General features: G+C 45.4%; 1 protein-coding gene across 2 annotated transcripts in view; it reads left to right on the forward strand.

Moving 5' to 3' along the window:
- LOC109907146 (enhancer of filamentation 1) overlaps positions 1–19,302 on the forward strand; it is a 63,167-nt gene extending 43,865 nt beyond the window's left edge. For both annotated transcript variants that reach the window (XM_020504937.2, XM_031795068.1), the window contains exons 3-7: positions 5,914–6,012; positions 6,273–6,428; positions 8,373–9,581; positions 13,304–13,393; positions 17,299–19,302. In XM_020504937.2, the coding sequence (XP_020360526.1) occupies positions 5,914–6,012; positions 6,273–6,428; positions 8,373–9,581; positions 13,304–13,393; positions 17,299–17,865 (2,121 nt within the window). In that variant the 3' untranslated portion in view covers positions 17,866–19,302. The remainder of the gene's footprint in view (positions 1–5,913; positions 6,013–6,272; positions 6,429–8,372; positions 9,582–13,303; positions 13,394–17,298) is intronic.
- The last annotated feature ends 255 nt before the right edge of the window (positions 19,303–19,557 follow it).

Genomic DNA, 19,557 nt, shown 5'->3' on the forward strand with positions numbered 1-19,557 from the left:
CTGGGTAAAGGTGTCGGCATGCTTCAGTTCTGCTGGGTAAAGGTGTCGGCATGCTTCAGTCCTGCTGGGTAAAGACATCGGCATGCTTCAGTCCTGCTGGGTAAAGGTGTCGGCATGCTTCAGTTCTGCTGGGTAAAGGTGTCGGCATGCTTCAGTCCTGCTGGGTAAAGGCGTCGGCATGCTTCAGTCCTGCTGGGTAAAGGTGTCGGCATGCTTCAGTCCTGCTGGGTAAAGACATCGGCATGCTTCAGTCCTGCTGGGTAAAGGTGTCGGCATGCTTCAGTTCTGCTGGGTAAAGGTGTCGGCATGCTTCAGTCCTGCTGGGTAAAGGTGTCGGCATGCTTCAGTTCTGCTGGGTAAAGGTGCCAAGCAGGCCTCAGCTAGCCGAACCGAACGAGTGTGCTCACATACTCTTTTTAAAAGACTTGGACGAAGGCGCGTAGACTTGGGCTTCTGAACTTTAGCTGGCCTCGAGCAAAAACATGTTGTGGGCCCAAACAGATGAAAAACCCTCACCGAAGTCCAAGTCTTAATATATGCACAAACTCTTCTGACACTGTTTTGGCTGGGAAGCATGCGGACGCTTTAAAGGGATGGAAGGACAGGACAGGGAGGGAGAGATGGGGGACGAATAGATGAATGGAAACGATAGAATAGATAGAATCATCCCATTCGGTTGGAACAAAGGGGTCAATTGTTGGAAGCGTCATTATCACCTTTAGTGTGACCCGGCCACCACTGACAGGTCTGATAGGACCGTTGACACGTGTCATCAGGTCATCAGCGTGTGATGGAGCAATGAGACGATAGCCTCATAGTGGGTCTTTTTACACACACTCACACCTACAAGCATACACACACACACACGCACGCACACCTACCTGCCTCCACACAAAGTTACACGAACACAAAGTTACCTCCTCCTTAAAGAGGTCTGGTCAATATTTACCCAACCACCATTAGGAGCTCCAAGTACCCTGGCCGGGCCCGCCGCAACAGCAAAGCTTGCTGGGTAAACAGAGGGTGTATATGGGAAATACATGAGCAGTATGCGTCTGGCGTCGCCTGAGAGGACCCAGTGACAGAAAGAAGGGAGCACAAAGTGGCTGTTTACGTCCCAAATGGCACCTTATTCCCTTTATAGTGCACTACTTTTAACAAAGAGCCCATCGTGATCTGGTAAAAGTAGTGCACTGTATAAGGTATAGGGTGCCGGTTAGGACACAGACTCTGACATGTTCCTGTTGAGTGTCCAGACTGGTCCCTGTGGCTTTCTGCCTTCAACAGGTACTGTATTAGCTATCTCTATGGACTGAGTTTGAGAGAGGGGAACTGCAAACAGAGATCTCCTTGTGTTCTATGTCCATTCGCTGCAACTTTCCCACACAAAGTCACACCACAGGAAGTAGTAAGGACTACGGAGAAAGCAACAAGGACCTTCTAGTCCAGGACTTTGACGTTTTCTAAAGGGTAACTGGCTGCTGTATCTGGTAGCACGTGTTCCCAATCAAAGGTACATGTGAGAGAAATAGAATGTAGCAGGATTGTTTGTTCCTATGGTTCAATAACGGACATCCTGTATAACCTGTACCTGTACCACCTGTATAACCTGTACAATGACTCTGTACTGTTACCCCCTGTACCTCAGCACAATGACTCTGTACCTGTACCACCTGTATAACCTGTACAATGACTCTGTACTGTTACCACCTGTATAACTTGTACAATGACTCTGTACCTGTACCACCTGTATAACCTGTACAATGACTCTGTACTGTTACCCCCTGTATAACCTGTACAATGACTCTGTACCAGTACCACCTGTATAACCTGTACAATGACTCTGTACCTGTACCCCCTGTATAACCTGTACAATGACTCTGTACTGTTACCCCCTGTATAACCTGTACAATGACTCTGTACCAGTACCACCTGTATAACCTGTACAATGACTCTGTACCTGTACCACCTGTATAACCTGTACAATGACTCTGTACCGGTACCACCTGTATAACCTGTACAATGACTCTGTACTGTTACCCCCTGTATAACCTGTACAATGACTCTGTACTGTTACCACCTGTATAACCTGTACAATGACTCTGTACCGGTACCACCTGTATAACCTGTACAATGACTCTGTACTGTTACCCCCTGTATAACCTGTACAATGACTCTGTACCTGTACCCCCTGTATAACCTGTACCTCAGCACAATGACTCTGTACTGTTACCCCCTGTATAACCTGTACAATGACTCTGTACCGGTACCACCTGTATAACCTGTACAATGACTCTGTACTGTTACCCCCTGTATAACCTGTACCTCAGCACAATGACTCTGTACTGTTACCCCCTGTATAACCTGTACAATGACTCTGTACCTGTACCACCTGTATAACCTGTACCTCAGCACAATGACTCTGTACTGTTACCCCCTGTATAACCTGTACAATGACTCTGTACCGGTACCCCCTGTATAACCTGTACAATGACTCTGTACTGTTACCCCCTGTATAACCTGTACCTCAGCACAACGACTCTGTACTGTTACCCCCTGTATAACCTGTACAATGACTCTGTACCGGTACCACCTGTATAACCTGTACAATGACTCTGTACTGTTACCCCCTGTATAACCTGTACCTCAGCACAATGACTCTGTACTGTTACCCCTTGTATAACCTGTACAATGACTCTGTACCAGTACCACCTGTATAACCTGTACCTCAGCACAATGACTCTGTACTGTTACCTCCTGTATAACCTGTACAATGACTCTGTACCGGTACCACCTGTATAACCTGTACCTCAGCACAATGACTCTGTACCAGTACCACCTGTATAACCTGTACAATGACTCTGTACCGGTACCCCCTGTATAACCTGTACCTCAGCACAATGACTCTGTACCAGTACCACCTGTATAACCTGTACAATGACTCTGTACCGGTACCCCCTGTATAACCTGTACCTCAGCACAATGACTCTGTACCTGTACCACCTGTATAACCTGTACCTCAGCACAATGACTCTGTACTGTTACCCCCTGTATAACCTGTACCTCAGCACAATGACTCTGTACCTGTACCACCTGTATAACCTGTACCTCAACACAATGACTCGGTACCAGTACCACCTGTATAACCTGTACCTCAGCACAATGACTCTGTACCGGTACCCCCTGTATAAAACCTCCACATCGACTCGGTACCGGTACCCCCTGTATAAAACCTCCACTCGGTCTTCACTCAGGGTCTTCAGTCAGGGTCTTCACTCAGGGTCTTCAGTCAGGGTCTGGGTTGAATGGCATTCCTCTCTACTCTCATCCCTTTCCCCTTTTCTATACCTCTCCATCTGTCTTTATATGTCTATCTCTCTCCCTCTCTGTCTGTGTCTCTCTGTCTCTCCCTCCCTCTGTCTCTGTCCACTGAGACATTCATCTTAGTCGGGTGGATGGATGGGGTATAATGCTGGGGTTATACCTTTGATCATTCAGACTAAAGAAGAGACCTCTGGGTGCATCCCAAATGGCACCCTATTCCCTATATAGTGCACTACTTTTGACCCTAGCCCTATAAGCCTATGCACTACTTAGGGCATAGGTTGCCATTTGAGAGGCAGTGTCACGACTTCCGCCGAAGTCGGTCCCTCTCCTTGTTCAGGCGGTGTTCGACGTCACCGACCTTCTAGGCATCACTGATCCATTTTTCATTTTCCATTGGTTTTGTCTTGTCTTCCTTCACACCTTGTTCCAATCCCATCAATTACATGTTGTGTATTTACCCTCTGTTTCCCATCATGTCCTTGTCGGAGATTGTTTTGATTGTATGAGATGTGCTATTTAGTGTTGGTGTGCGATGGGTTTTGTACCCACTTAGTTATTTTGTACATTTTGGAGTTTTGTCAGCATTTATTAAAGATCTCCGTTTATACCAAGTTCGTTCTCTTAGCGCCTGACTTCCCTGCCACCAACACGCACCCCCCTTTACAGGCAGTCTCTCTGTTGTTGTAACTGGAAGGCGTATGTATGGGTCCCGTTTTCCAGCCCTGTCAGTGAACCTTGCGTGTTCCAGTGTGGCGATTCTAGTGGGTTGTGTGTCTATGGAGGGGGATGGGGGAGGGACAGAGAGAGAGAGACATTTTCCCTCAGATTACACAGGCCCACAAAGAATTATAAAACAAATCCCATATCTATTGGGTGAAATACCACAGTTTTCCATCACAGCAGCAGCAAGATTTATACAACAAATACAACCCATATTTATGTACATTTATTTTCCCTTTTGTACATAGCCATAATATGACATTCGAAATGTCTCTTTTTTGTGAGTGTAATGAGAGACCCATGAATGAAAATGCTGGAAAGGGAGGAACAAGCTGTCACTGCATTACTGCCTTTTTGGGCTGTTTCTTTCTTGTCTCTCTTCTCTCGAGGACCCAAAGTGACACCCATGTCCTGGGACGTCTGTTTTCACTTGTAGCATCACACCTCATGACAGCTCAGTCCCCTACTTCATGGCTTTAGTTTTTTTATTTTGTTGTTTCTGGCCCCAGCCCTGTTGGCTGAGCTCTGGTCAAATGTAGTGCACTACATAGGGAATAGGGTGCCATTTGGGACGCATTCCATGGCTTTCCTGTGACATTTCTGGCCATAGCGCCGCTGCCTAAGTGGTTGGATCTAGCCTTCTCCCACATCATTGGCCCTTTGCTTGCCAGGCTTCTGTTTATCACATGGTTGGGTTTGGAGGGCGCTCTGTGAGTAAGCTGAGACATGCACAGTCAGGACTGATTTGGTCTGAGTCGTTATTATTGCTGCAGGGTCACATAAGGAGAGGACTGACTGGGTCTGCATCCCAAATCGAACCCTATTACTTATACAGTGCACTACTTTTCGCCCTGGTCAAAAGTAGTATATGGTGCAATTTGGGACACTAACAGAGAATAGGGTCATTCATATACACTAGTCACCAAACGTAAGAAAACAGACTGAGTAAGGCATGAAGGGGAGGGGGGAATACTTGAACATGTCCAATAGGAAACATCTGTTTTTGTTTTAGACTGCAAAACGTTTTACTACTGTGTGCTCTAATGAATGTGACCCAGCTATGATAGTCAGGAGAGATGTGCAGGTTTAGAGTCACAGTGACTCAGGGACTACATTATCAACTCATAGGACATACAGGGTGAATATACAGTATGTGGGGCTAGCATTTGGTAGCCTGGGTACCAGTCTGTTTGTGCCATCGTGCCACTACTTGGTAGCCTGGGTACCAGTCTGTTTGTGCCATCGTGCCACTACTTGGTAGCCTGGGTACCAGTCCGTTTGTGTCATCATGCCACTACCTGGTAGTCTGGTTAACAGTCTGTTTGTGCCATCATGCCACTACCTGGTAGTCTGGGTATCAGTCTGTTTGTGCCATCATGCCACTACTTGGTAGCCTGGGTACCAGTCCGTTTGTGCCATCATGCCACTACCTGGTAGTCTGGGTATCAGTCTGTTTGTGCCATCATGCCACTACCTGGTAGTCTGGGTATCAGTCTGTTTGTGCCATCATGCCACTACTTGGTAGCCTGGGTACCAGTCTGTTTGTGCCATCATGCCACTACTTGGTAGTCTGGGTATCAGTCTGTTTGTGCCATCATGCCACTACTTGGTAGCCTGGGTACCAGTCTGTTTGTGCCATCATACCACTACTTGGTAGCCTGGGTACCAGTCTGTTTGTGCCATCATACCACTACTTGGTAGTCTGGGTATCAGTCTGTTTGTGCCATCATGCCACTCGTTGGCATGACAACATGAAACAAACTGACTGGTATACAGGTTAAGCATTTGTAGGGCTAACACTGTTGGAACTGTCATGAACCTGTTGTCATGTCTTGTTTCTTCCTGCCTCGCCCCTGGTGTGGACAGGTGGTGACCCCGACAGGAGTGGGACAGTCCTATGCCTACAGCGCTGGTCAGCATAACCAACAGGACCTCTATGACGTTCCTCCAATGAGACCACAGGGGGTAGGTGTCTCACTCAACTACACACGGTCTATAGCAATGCCCATTTCAATCCATCAGGACTATTCCAAAATGGAACCTTTCACCATATGCAATTAGCTACTGTATATGAAACGCAGCTGTGCAGGGACATGGCCAAGCACTATAAAGGGAACAGGAAGCAATTTCAGACACAGCCTCTGTGTTTCACATAGCTAATTCTGCCTTGTAAATGTAATGTCATCTATGGTATCCTGATTTGGGACTGTCTCCATGTTTTCCAGGTGTATGACATTCCTCCTGGGAAACTGATGGGCTCACACTCTCCCGGACAACATGGGAATGCTCGTCCCCAAGGAGGAATCTATGATATTCCTCCATCCACTCAAATGGACCCTCGGAAACAAGGGGTTTACGATATCCCTCCCTCCACACAAGGGGTATGTCTGGGACCACTCATACTACACACAGAAACACTGCCCACATGGAGAGACAGCATACAGAAGGCCTGTAGGAAGCGGTAGCCATTTAAGTCTGGCGAATGTTAGTTGTAGTTTTCCTCTTAATTGCCTGGTAATAAATGAATAATATGTCAAATGATCATATTTATGACTTCTTTGCAGTTCCCTAAAAGAAAGTGTTGCCTGCCAAAATAGCGTTCTCTCTCGCAGGGAAAGTCAATGATTAAATGATTACTTCTCTTGGGCTATTTACCAAATGGCACCCTATTCCCTATATAGTGCATACTTTTGACCAGGGCCAATAGGGATGTGGTAGAAAGGAGTGGCCAAAAGTAGTGCACTATGTAGGGAATAGGGTGCCATTTGAGACATGACCTGGGTTGTCTTATATTAACTTCTGGGCCTGTCCAGGACCAGCCCAGGCTGAGTGACATCATAATAGCCAGTGTTCCAGGCCTATCCAGGGCCAGCAGGCTTAATGACATCATAATAGCTAGTGTTCCAGGCCTATCCAGGGCCAGCAGGCTTAATGACATCATAATAGCTAGTGTTCCATGCCTATCCAGGGCCAGCAGGCTTAATGACATCATAATAGCTAGTGTTCCAGGCCTATCCAGGGCCAGCAGGCTTAATGACATCATAATAGCCAGTGTTCCAGGCCTATCCAGGGCCAGCAGGCTTAATGACATCATAATAGCTAGTGTTCCAGGCCTATCCAGGGCCAGCAGGCTTAATGACATCATAATAGCCAGTGTTCCAGGCCTATCCAGGGCCAGTAGGCTTCATGACATCTTAATAGCTAGTGTTCCAGGCCTATCCAGGGCCAGCAGGCTTAATGACATCATAATAGCTGGTGTTCCAGGCCTATCCAGGGCCAGCAGGCTTATTGGCATCATAATAGCTAGTGTTCCAGGCCTATCCAGGGCCAGCAGGCTTAAGGACACCATAATAGCTAGTGTTCCAGGCCTATCCAGGGCCAGCAGGCTTAATGACATCATAATAGCCAGTGTTCCAGGCCTATCCAGAGCCAGCAGGCTTAATGACATCATAATAGCCAGTGTTCCAGGCCTATCCAGGGCCAGCAGGCTTAATGACATCATAATAGCCAGTGTTCCAGGCCTATCCAGGGCCAGCAGGCTTAATGACATCATAATAGCCAGTGTTCCAGGCCTATCCAGGGCCCGCAGGCTTAATGACAGCATAATAGCTAGTGTTCCAGGCCCGTCCAGGACCAGTCAAGGCTTAGTGACATCAGTTGCTTTGTAATAACCAGCGTTCCAGGACCAGTCAAGGTTTAGGGACATCAGTAGCTTTGTAATAACATTAAATATGTGGGAACCCGTTATTTGTGTTGCTCCTAATTACATTTTGGGTTCAGGAGTGGATTTCAAGGCTGAGTGAAATCACTTACAGCTCACTCATTTTATTTATACAACTCCACTTTAATGCTGCATGATATGTACTGTACCTCACAATCTTTATTCCACTCTGTCAGGACTATACTGGTTTTAAAGGTCTAGCTGTTTATTGCTTATAGTGCTTGTCATATTCAAGTTGATATGGAGTTATCATGGGGGAAGAAATAGAGGAATAGACAGACACCATATTTAGATTAACACATATAGAATCAACAAAAACTAAACAGTACTTTCAGTTCCTCAATATCTGACAAAAATATTGTGATGCAAAGTGTGCTTGTCATTGATATGGGTAATCTAAATGTCTGTAACTATGATATTGATATGGGTAAGCTGTGTGTCTGTAACTATGATATTGATATGGGTAAGCTGTGTGTCTAACTATGATATTGATATAGGTAAGCTGTGTGTCTGTACCTATGAGGCATCGTTGGTTGAATCGCTGTCTACTGCCCTCCTTACTGTAGTCTGAGGCACTCAACAAATGTTTGTCTTGTTCCCACAGGTGTACTCTGTGCCTCCCTGCTGGAACACCCCAGCCCTCCAGGAGGGGAACTACGATTTCCCCCAGCCTCTCAAACAACACAAACAACAGGAGGGCATCTACGACGTACCCCCTCCCACCTTTACCAAGCCCTCAGCCTCCCTGTCCCCCCAGTCCAACTATGACTTCCCCCCCAGTTCCCAGCCAATTGGCCCCCACCACCTCCAACGCCCCGTTGCCAATGACAACGAGGGAATCTACGACGTGCCGCCCCCCTCCCACCAGCTCTCTGGGGCGGTGCCTCGGGGGGACCTGTATGACATCCCCAGGGGGATGCAGCAGCCCCCCTCCCAGCACCGCTCCACCCCCCAGGAGAGGGACAGGGGGAAGGGCCAAGGCGTATATGACATCCCCCCTGCTCTGGGGGACGTGACAGATGGGGTGAATCGCCTGTCCTTCTCCAGTACGGGCTCCACACACAGTTCCATGTCAACCTCCTCCACCTCCACGGTCTCCAGCGCTGAGGGCCGGCTGGCCCTGGATGTGGACCAGGCCGTCCAGAGGCTGTGCCGCCAGCAGCAGGCGGTAGAGGCCTCAGTCGGGGCCCTGCAGAGCCTGGCCTCTTCCCCCCACTGGAGGACTTACCCTTTCATGGAGCGCCATACCAACGAGGTGCGCACCGTGCTAGACCGGGTGCGGGCAGCCCTGGGAGACTTTGTGGTGTTTGGGAGGGGTGCTGCGGCCAACGCCACTGCCCTGTCAGACCCCAGCCTGCACAGTAAGCTAAGGAGGCAGCTGGGGAGGCTGGAGGACTCCCAGCAGATCATCCTGCAGACCTACCAGAGCCTGGAGAACTGCGGCTGGGCCCTCAACACCGTGACCATCTCCAGCGCCTCCAAGCACCAGATCAAGAGTGACGACCTGGATCGCTTTGTCATGGTGTCCAGGACGGTGCCCGACGACACCAAGCAGCTGGCCTCCTCCGTGGGGGGTAATGCTGAGCTGCTTTTTAGACGAGCACCCACCATGAACGGGTCCTCCTACCCCAGGGGTGGTACACCCGAGGAGGCCGTCATCCACCCTCTAACCTCTCCACCCTCAGATAGTGATAACTACAGGGGCCACACCAAGCCCTTTCCTGTGCCCTCCAGCCAAGACAAAGGCAACATGAACAATAGTGAGAAGTGTGTTAAGAGCTGGATGGAGGACTATGACTACGTCCATCTGCAGGTATGACTGACTCTGACTCTGACTCTGACTCTGACTCTGACTCTGACTCTAGCTCTGACTCTGACTCTGACTCTGACTCTGACTCTGACTCTAGCTCTGACTCTGACTCTGACTCTGACTCTAGCTCTGACTCTGACTCTGACTCTGACTCCGACTCCGACTCCGACTCCGACTCCGACTCTGACTCTGACTCTGACTCCGACTCCGACTCTGACTCTGACTCTAGCCCGACTCACCACTTGGATGTTACATTTACATGACATTTTGGTAATTTAACAGATGCTCTAATCCAGAGCAACGTACAGTCGAACATTCAACTTAGGGTAGCTAGTTAAGACAAAAAAGGTAGCTACAAAGGCTTGCGAAAGTATTCACCCCCCTTAGCATTTTTCCTATTTTGTTGCTACAACCTGGAATTAAATTTAGATTTTGGGAGGGGTTGTATAATTTCATTTACATTCCTACCACTTTGAAGATGCAAAATATTTTTGGGGGGTGAAACAAACAAGAAATAAGGCAAAAAAACAGAAAAGTGTATAACTAGTCTATTGGGGTATGTCTCTATAAGCTTGGCACATCTAACCACTGGGATTTTGGCCCATTCTTCAAGGCAAAACTGCTCCAGCTCCTTCAAGTTGGATGGGTTCCACTGGTGTACAGCATTCTTTAAGTCATACCACAGATTCTCAATTGGATTGAGGTCTGGGCTTAAATGTTTCCCCTTAAACCACTCGAGTGTTGCTTTAGCAGTATGCTTAGGGTCATTGTCCTGCTGGAGGGTGAACCTTTGTCCCAGTCTCAAATCTCTTGAAGAATGAAACCGGTTTCCCTCAAGAATTTCCCTGTATTTAACACCATCCATCATTTCTTCAATTCTGACCAGTTTCCCAGTCCCTGCCAATGAAAAACATCCCCACAGCATGATGCTGCCACCACCATGCTTCACTGTGGGGATGATGTTCTCGGGGTGATGAGAGGTGTTGGGTTTGTGCCAGACAGCGTTTTCCTTGAAATAAAAAGAAGCTCAATTTGAGTCTCATCTAACCAGAGTACCTTCTTCCATATGTTTGGGGAGTCTCCCACATGCCTTTTGGCGACACCAAACGTGTTTGCTTATTTTTTTCTATAAGCAATGGCTTTTTTCTGGCCACTCTTCCATAAAGCCCAAATCTGTGGAGTGCAAGGCTTAAAGTGGTCCTATGGACAGAAACTTCAATCTCCTCTGTGGAGCTTTGCAGCTCCTTCAGAGTTATCTTTGGTCTCTTTGTTGCCCCTCTGATTGATGCCCTCCTTGCCTGGTCTGTGAGTTTTGGTGGGCGGCCCTCTCTTGGCAGGTTTGTTGTGGTGCCATATTTTTTAAATTTTTTAATAATGGATTTAATGGTGCTCCGTGGGATGTTCAAAGTTTCTGATATTTTTTATAACCCAACCCTGATCTGTACTTCTCAACAACTTTGTCCCTGACCTGTTTGGAGAGCTCCTTGGTCTTCATGGTGCCGCTTGCTTGGTGGTGCCACTTGCTTAGTGGTGTTGCAGACTCTGGAGCCTTTCAGAACAGGTGTATATCTACTGAGATCATGTGACAGATCATGTGACACTTAGATTGCACACAGGTGGACTTAATTTAACTAATTATGTGACTTCTGAAGGTAATTGGTTGCACCTGATCTTATTTAGTGGCTTCATAGCACAGGGGGTGAATACATATGCACCCACCACTTTACCTTTCTAACTGTTTTGGGAATTCTTTTAAACAAGTAATTATTTTCATTTCTCTTCACCAATTTGGACTATTTGGTGTATGTCCATTACATGAAATCCAAATAAAAATCCATTTAAATTACAGGTTGTAATGCAACAAAATAGGAAAAATGCCAAGGGGGTGAATACTTTTGCAAGGCATTGTAGGTAAGATGTTAGCCACTCATGTCAAGACATGATCCCTGATGTATGTATGAGAGCTTGGATGTGAAATTCCTTTACAGCTTCTAAGGTGTGTTGCTGCCTTATTGACCCTTGGAGGGTTGACCCTTATTGACCCTTGGAAGGTTGACCCTTATTGACCCTTGGAAGGTTGACCCTTATTGACCCTGGGAAGGTTGACCCTTATTGACCCTTGGATGATCTGGTGGTATTCGGGATGTGTGTGCTAGCTGCTTACAGTGTAGAGGTAGTCAGGCTGTATCAGCCTATTGGGTTGTACCATATGTTCATCAAGGAAGAGGCAGATCTTAATCGAGCGGAATGTAAAGGTTGAATGAGGTATTTTATAAGTATACATGTACCTACAATCTGTATGTAGCTACTCTCTGTATGCACAGTGCATTCGGAAAGTATTCAGACCCCTTGACTTTTTCCACATTTTGTTACGTTACAGCCTTATACTGAAATGGATTAAATGGGGTTTTTTCCCCCCTCATCAATCTACACACAATACCCCATAATGCAAAAACTGATTTCTCGAATTTTTTACTAATTTATTTAAAAAATATATATATCACATTTACATAAGAATTCAGACCCTTTTACTCAGTACTTTGTTAAAGCACCTTTGGCAGCGATTACAGCCTCGAGTCTTCTTGAGTATGAGCATGTCTCTCTGTACTTTGCTCAGTTCATCTTTCCCTCGATCCTATCTAGTCTTCCGGTCCCTGCCGCTGAAAAACATCCCCACAGCATGGTGCTGCCCTCGCCATGCTTCAGCTTAGTAGTAGTGCCAGGTTTCCTCCAGACGTGACGCTTGGTATTCAGGCCAAATAGTTCAATCTTAGTTTCATCAGACCATAAAATGTTATTTCAAACTCCAAGTGGGCTGTCATGTGCCTTTTACTGAGGAGTGGCTTCCGTCTGGCTCTACCATAAAGGCCGTCTGGCCACTCTACCATAAAGGTCACCTCCCTGACCAAGGCCCCCTCCCCTGATTGCCGGGCGGCCTACCGGCCAGCTCTAGGAGGAGTCTTGGTGGTTCCAAACTTCTGCCATTTAAGAATGATGGAGGCCACTGTGTTCTTGAAGACCTTCAATGCTGCAGAACTTTTTTGGTACCTTTCCCCAGATGTGTGCCTCAACACAATCTTGTCTCTGAGCTCTACGGACAATTCCTTCGACCTCATGGCTTGGTTTTTGCTCTGACATGCACTGTCAACTCTGGGACCTTATATAGACAAGTCTGTGCCTTTCCAAATCATGTCCAATCAATTGAATTGACCACAGGTGAACTCCAATCAAATTGTAGAAACATCTCAAGGATCATCATGGAAACAGAATGCACCTGAGCTCAATTTTGATTCTCATAGCAAAGGGTCTGAATACTGAATACTTTATTTTAAAAAATATATAAATTAGCAAACATTTCTAAAAACCCGTATTTGCTTTGTCATTATGGGGTATTGTGTGTAGATTGATGAGGGGAAAAAAATATTTTATACATTTTAGAATAAGGCTGTAACGTAACACAATGTGGAAAAGAGAAGAGTTCGGAATACTTTGCCGAATGCACTGTAGCTACCCTATGTATGTAGCTACCCTATGTATGTAGCTACCCTATGTATGTAGCTACCCTATGTATGTAGCTACCAAATGTATGTAGCTACCCTATGTATGTAGCTACCAAATGTATGTAGCTACCCTATGTATGTAGCTACCCTATGTACTGTATGTAGCCACCCTTCTGTTTAAGTCTGCTTTCTTAGTTGAGTTCTCACACTCTTGTTTCTTCTCAGGGAAAAGAGGACTTTGAGCGTCAACAGAAAGAGCTCCTGGAGAAAGAGAACATCATTAAACAGAGCAAGGTGCAGCTGGGACAGGAACAGGTAAAGTTTTTTTTATCTCTCCTCTTCTCTGTTCTGCTTTGTTCTTATTTTCTTTTCACCTTTATTTAACCAGGTAGGCTAGTTGAGAACACCTTTATTTAACCAGGTAGGCTAGTTGAGAACACCTTTATTTAACCAGGTAGGCTAGTTGAGAACACCTTTATTTAACCAGGTAGGCTAGTTGAGAACACCTTTATTTAACCAGGTAGGCTAGTTGAGAACAGGTTCTCGTTTGCAACTGCGACCTGGCCAAGATAAAGCATAGCAGTGTGAACAGACAACAACACAGAGTTACACATGGAGTAAACAATAAAAAAGAAACAAGTCAATAAAGTCATAGTAGGAAAAAAAAAAATCTATATATATTGTGTGCAAAAGGCATGAGGAGTTGGGCAATAAATAGGCCATAGAAGTGAAAAATTACAATTTAGCAGATTAACACTGTGATAAATGATCAGATGAACATGTGCAGGTAGAGATACTGGTGTGCAAAAGAGCAGAAAAGTAAATAAAATAAAAACAGTATGGGGATGAGGTAGGTAGATTGGGTGGGCTATATACCGATGGACTATGTACAGCTGCAGCGATTGGTTAGCTGCTCAGATAGCAGATGTTTAAAGTTGGTGAGGGAGATAAAAGTCTCCAACTTCAGAGATGTTTGCAATTTGTTCCAGTCGCAGGCAGCAGAGAACTGGAAGGAAAGGCAGCCAAATGAGGTCTTGGCTTTGGGGATGATCAGTGAGATACACCTGCTGGTGTGCGTGCTACGGGTGGGTGTTGCCATCGTGACCAGTGCACTGAGATAAGGCGGAGCTTTACCTAGCATAGACTTGTAGATGACCTGGAGCCAGTGGGTCTGGCGACGAACATGTAGCGAGGGCCAGCTGACTAGAGCATACAGGTCGCAGTGGTGGGTGGTATAAGGTGCTTTAGTAACAAAACGGATGGCACTGTGATAAACTGCATCCAGTTTGCTGAGTAGAGTATTGGAAGCTGTTTTGTAGATGACATCGCCGAAGTCGAGGATCGGTAGGATAGTCAGTTTTACTAGGGTAAGTTTGGCGGCGTCCCACTGGGCAAACAATGGTTGAATCCAAGTTCTTTCCACGTCATTTCAATGAAATTACGCTGAACATAACTTGGAAAAGATGTTGAATTGACATCTGTGCCCAGTAGGTTCTCTGTTCTGTTCTTCTCTGTTCTGTTCTTCTCTGTTCTGTTCTTCTCTGTTCAGTTCTTGTTCTTCTCTGTTCTGTTCTGTTTGTCTCTGTTCTGTTCTTCTCTGTTCAGTTCTTGTTCTTCTCTGTTCTGTTCTGTTTGTCTCTGTTCTGCTCTGTTCTTCTCTGTTCTGTTCTGTTTGTCTCTGTTCTGGTCTGTTCTTCTCTGTTCTGTTCTTCTCTGTTCTGGTCTGTTCTTCTCTGTTCTGTTCTTCTCTGTTCTGTTCTGTTTGTCTCTGTTCTGGTCTGTTCTTCTCTGTTCTGTTCTTCTCTGTTCTGGTCTGTTCTTCTCTGTTCTGTTCTGTTTGTCTCTGTTCTGGTCTGTTCTTCTCTGTTCTGCTCTGTTCTTCTCTGTTCTGTTCTGTTTGTCTCTGTTCTGGTCTGTTCTTCTCTGTTCTGCTCTGTTCTTCTCTGTTCTGTTCTGTTTGTCTCTGTTCTGGTCTGTTCTTCTCTGTTCTGTTCTTCTCTGTTCTGTTCTTCTCTGTTCAGTTCTTGTTCTTCTCTGTTCTGTTCTGTTTGTCTCTGTTCTGTTCTTCTCTGTTCAGTTCTTGTTCTTCTCTGTTCTGTTCTGTTTGTCTCTGTTCTGCTCTGTTCTTCTCTGTTCTGTTCTGTTTGTCTCTGTTCTGGTCTGTTCTTCTCTGTTCTGTTCTTCTCTGTTCTGGTCTGTTCTTCTCTGTTCTGTTCTTCTCTGTTCTGTTCTGTTTGTCTCTGTTCTGGTCTGTTCTTCTCTGTTCTGTTCTTCTCTGTTCTGGTCTGTTCTTCTCTGTTCTGTTCTGTTTGTCTCTGTTCTGGTCTGTTCTTCTCTGTTCTGCTCTGTTCTTCTCTGTTCTGTTCTGTTTGTCTCTGTTCTGGTCTGTTCTTCTCTGTTCTGCTCTGTTCTTCTCTGTTCTGTTCTGTTTGTCTCTGTTCTGGTCTGTTCTTCTCTGTTCTGGTCTGTTCTTCTCTGTTTTGTACTATTCACATAATTTATGGAACAAACATGATTCAATGAAACACGCAGTGGATGACCTTTCTAGCATGGGTTCATAGAAGGTACCTAGAACAAAGCAGCGCCAACATGTACTGCATGAACATCTGTCCCCCTCTGACAGAGCAGCCCCCCCCAGGCAGGCCTCAGGGCACACATACATAGAAGAGGAGATTAACCTTTTCACTCCTGTAATCTTCCATTACTTTAATGTTAATGTTACGCTCTCTATGGAAAAATTGTGATAATTCCTTCTGTTTTATACTAATATGATGGAATTGACAGGTAGGATGTAATTTCATCATGTTTATTGTGTACGAGAGATTTCCGTCCCCCGTCTTGTGGCACACATAACTGCACCACATATCACACTTTCACAAAATGCTTGAAGACATGGCTAAAGGTCAATCAGATTTGTAAACATGGTCCCTAGCTGTGTGTTGCCACTCTCCATGTTGTCTGTAGCTTGTGAGGTGTGGAAACACTTTGTTGCTTTTATGAATTTTGTCTTGCTGCTTTTTGTTTTATGCTGCTCTGTCTGTATGCTATGTCTTGCTTGTCATATGTTGCTATGTCTGTATGCTATGTCTTGCTTGTTCTATGTTGCTATGTCTGTATGCTATGTCTTGCTTGTCCTATGTTGCTCTGTCTGTATGCTACGTCTTGCTTGTCCTATGTTGCTCTGTCTGTATGCTATGTCTTGCTTGCCCTATGTTGCTCTGTCTGTATGCTACGTCTTGCTTGTCCTATGTTGCTCTGTCTGTATGCTATGTCTTGCTTGTCCTATGTTGCTATGTCTTGCTTGTTCTATGTTGCTATGTCTTGCTTGCCCTATGTTGCTATGTCTGTATGCTATGTCTTGCTTGTCCTATGTTGCTCTGTCTGTATGCTATGTCTTGCTTGTCCTATGTTGCTATGTCTTGCTTGTCCTATGTTGCTATGTCTTGCTTGTCCTATGTTGCTCTGTCTGTATGCTGTGTCTTGCTTGTCCTATGTTGCTATGTCTTGCTTGTCCTATGTTGCTATGTCTTGCTTGTCCTATGTTGCTCTGTCTGTATGCTGTGTCTTGCTTGTCCTATGTTGCTATGTCTGTATGCTATGTCTTGCTTGTCATATGTTGCTATGTCTTGCTTGCCCTATGTTGCTATGTCTGTATGCTATGTCTTGCTTGTCCTATGTTGCTCTGTCTGTATGCTATGTCTTGCTTGTCCTATGTTGCTATGTCTTGCTTGTCCTATGTTGCTATGTCTTGCTTGTCCTATGTTGCTCTGTCTGTATGCTGTGTCTTGCTTGTCCTATGTTGCTATGTCTTGCTTGTCCTATGTTGCTATGTCTTGCTTGTCCTATGTTGCTCTGTCTGTATGCTGTGTCTTGCTTGTCCTATGTTGCTATGTCTGTATGCTATGTCTTGCTTGTCCTATGTTGCTATGTCTGTATGCTATGTCTTGCTTGTCCTATGTTGCTATGCCTTGCTTGTCCTATGTTGCTATATCTTGCTTGTCATATGTTGCTATTGTTTATATTGTAATTGTTTTTAATAACCTGCCCAGGGACTGCGGTTGAAAATTAGCCGGTTGGCTAAAACCGGCACTTTTACTGAAATGTTGATTAATGTGCACCGTCCCTGTAAAAAAAATTTAAATAAATAAATAAATAATAATCCTTAACTAGTTTGTGTAAAAATGAAGAAAGAAATATCCACTCTCTTTCAACCTTCACAGATGAACCAGTTCAAGCAATTGGAGCAAGAGGTGATCAAACCAGTGGAGAACGACATCACACAGTGGATCTCCCACCAGCACCCGACAGGCCCCTCCTCCTCCTCCCCGTCAGACACCTCCTCCTCTCCCTCCCCCTCCCTGACAGGAGGCAGGGCCCAGCTGTGTGGGCGGGACCGTCAGCTGCTGGGCTTCTACGCAGAGCAGTGCCAGCAGCACTTTGTCACGTTGCTCAAGGCCGTGGACGCTTTCTTCGGCTGCGTGGGCGCTGGCCAGCCGCCCCGCATCTTTGTGGCACACAGCAAGTTTGTCATCCTCAGCACTCACAAACTGGTATTTATTGGGGACACTTTGTCCAGGCAGGCAGCCACGCCCGAGGTGGCCAACCGGGTGATGAACTCTAGCAATGTGCTTTGCGACCTGCTGAAGACTGTGGTGGGAGCCACTAAGACGGCCGCGTTGCACTACCCCAACACAGCCGCCGTTCAGGACATGGTGGACAGAGTCACGGATCTCTCACACCACGCTCAACAGTTCAAAGAACAGCTGCTGCAGATGGCTGCTTTGTGATTGTTTGTGTTGTCACTACCTGATCCCTTCTATTGCACCATAGCATCCTATGTGTAAATACCGTATATATCTATATGTGTATATTGCTCGTTGTTAATCTTAAGAGTTTTTTTGGGGGGGGGCTGTTCTGTACATATTTGGCTCTATTTTTGTGTAGAATGTTTTTATATACAGTATCAGTCAAAAGTTTGGACACACCTACTCAGTCCAGGGTTTTACATTATTTTTTACTATATTCTACATTGTAGAATAATAGTGAAGACATCAAAACTATGAAATAACACACATGGGATCATGTGTTAAACAAATCAAAAAACTGTTAAACAAATCAAAATATATTCTATATGTGAGATTCTTCAAAGTAACCACCCTGTGCCTTGATGACAGCTTTGCACACTCTTGGTATTCTCTCAACCAGCTTCATGAGGTAGTCACCTGGAATGCATTTCAATTAACAGGTGTGCCTTGTTAAAAGTTCATTTGTGGAATTTCTTTCCTTAATGCATTTGAGCCAAGGTAGGGGTGGTATACAAAAGATAGCCCTATTTGGTAAAAAAACAAGTCCATATTATGGCAAGAACAGCTCAAATAAGCACAGAGAAACGACAGTCTATCAGGTGCTCCTCTCTCTTTTGTTTGGGTTTCAACCCTGTGTTTTTGTTAAGTGTTTGTTTCGTCTTCGTCCCCATGTCTTTACACAGCACGCCGTAATTTGATGCTTAATAAAAAAAACGATTACGCATTCCTGCGTCTGTCTCCCGAGTCATTCGTGCCAACGTGACATCCAGGCTATGTAAGGGCTATTTGACCAAGAAGGAGAGTGATGGAGTGCTGCATCAGATGACCTGGCCTCCACAATCACCTGACCTCAACCCAATTGAGATCGTTTGGAATGAGTTAGACCACAGAGTAAAGGAGAAGCAGCCAATAAATGCTCAGCATATGTGGGAACTCCTTCAAGACTGTTGGAAAAGCATTCCAGGTGTAGCTGGTTGAGAGAATGCCAAGAGTGTGCAAAGCTGTCATCAAAATATAAACATTAAATATATTTAGTTTTGTTTAATACTTTTTGGTTTACTACATGATATGTGTTATGTCATAGTTTTGAAAATTGTAAAAATAAAGAAAAACCCTTGAATGTGTAGGTGTGTCCAAACTTTTGACTGGTACTATATTTAATTATTATATAAATATATAGATAAGATATATGTGTCTTTTAGGGTGATTTGGACATATTTTCGTAACATTCCCGTTTCATATATTATAAAGCACCTAATGATGATGACATCCTTTTGGTTTTTTTACCTGTAGATTGTTGAGGCACCCTACTGCTGGAAATGACGCCAGTGCTTTGTGAAAATCGTTTGATGTCGCACTCTTGTGTTGAAAGGGGGCAGGGCTCTCAACAGACAAAGTAAAGGACTGTTCTTACCCATATGACTGTGTCTTTTTTTATAAAGTGCGTCAACTGCTAGAAGACTAGCGGGTGCCACTTTGTTGTCAGGCACTGCACATGACATGACATAACCAAGCCTTGTTAAATCTCACTTATGTTATTGCACACACACACACACACACACACACACACCTCTGTCGGACATGTTTGCCTGGATAACAGTAACTAGAGACCTGAATGGCTGGCCTTGTACACAATATTGGCAACAACACTGAAACTCACAGCCAAAGCCTGGT

Source organism: Oncorhynchus kisutch, linkage group LG17 (assembly GCF_002021735.2).
Source record: "Oncorhynchus kisutch isolate 150728-3 linkage group LG17, Okis_V2, whole genome shotgun sequence".
In the NCBI taxonomy this organism is placed as follows: Eukaryota; Metazoa; Chordata; class Actinopteri; order Salmoniformes; family Salmonidae; genus Oncorhynchus; species Oncorhynchus kisutch.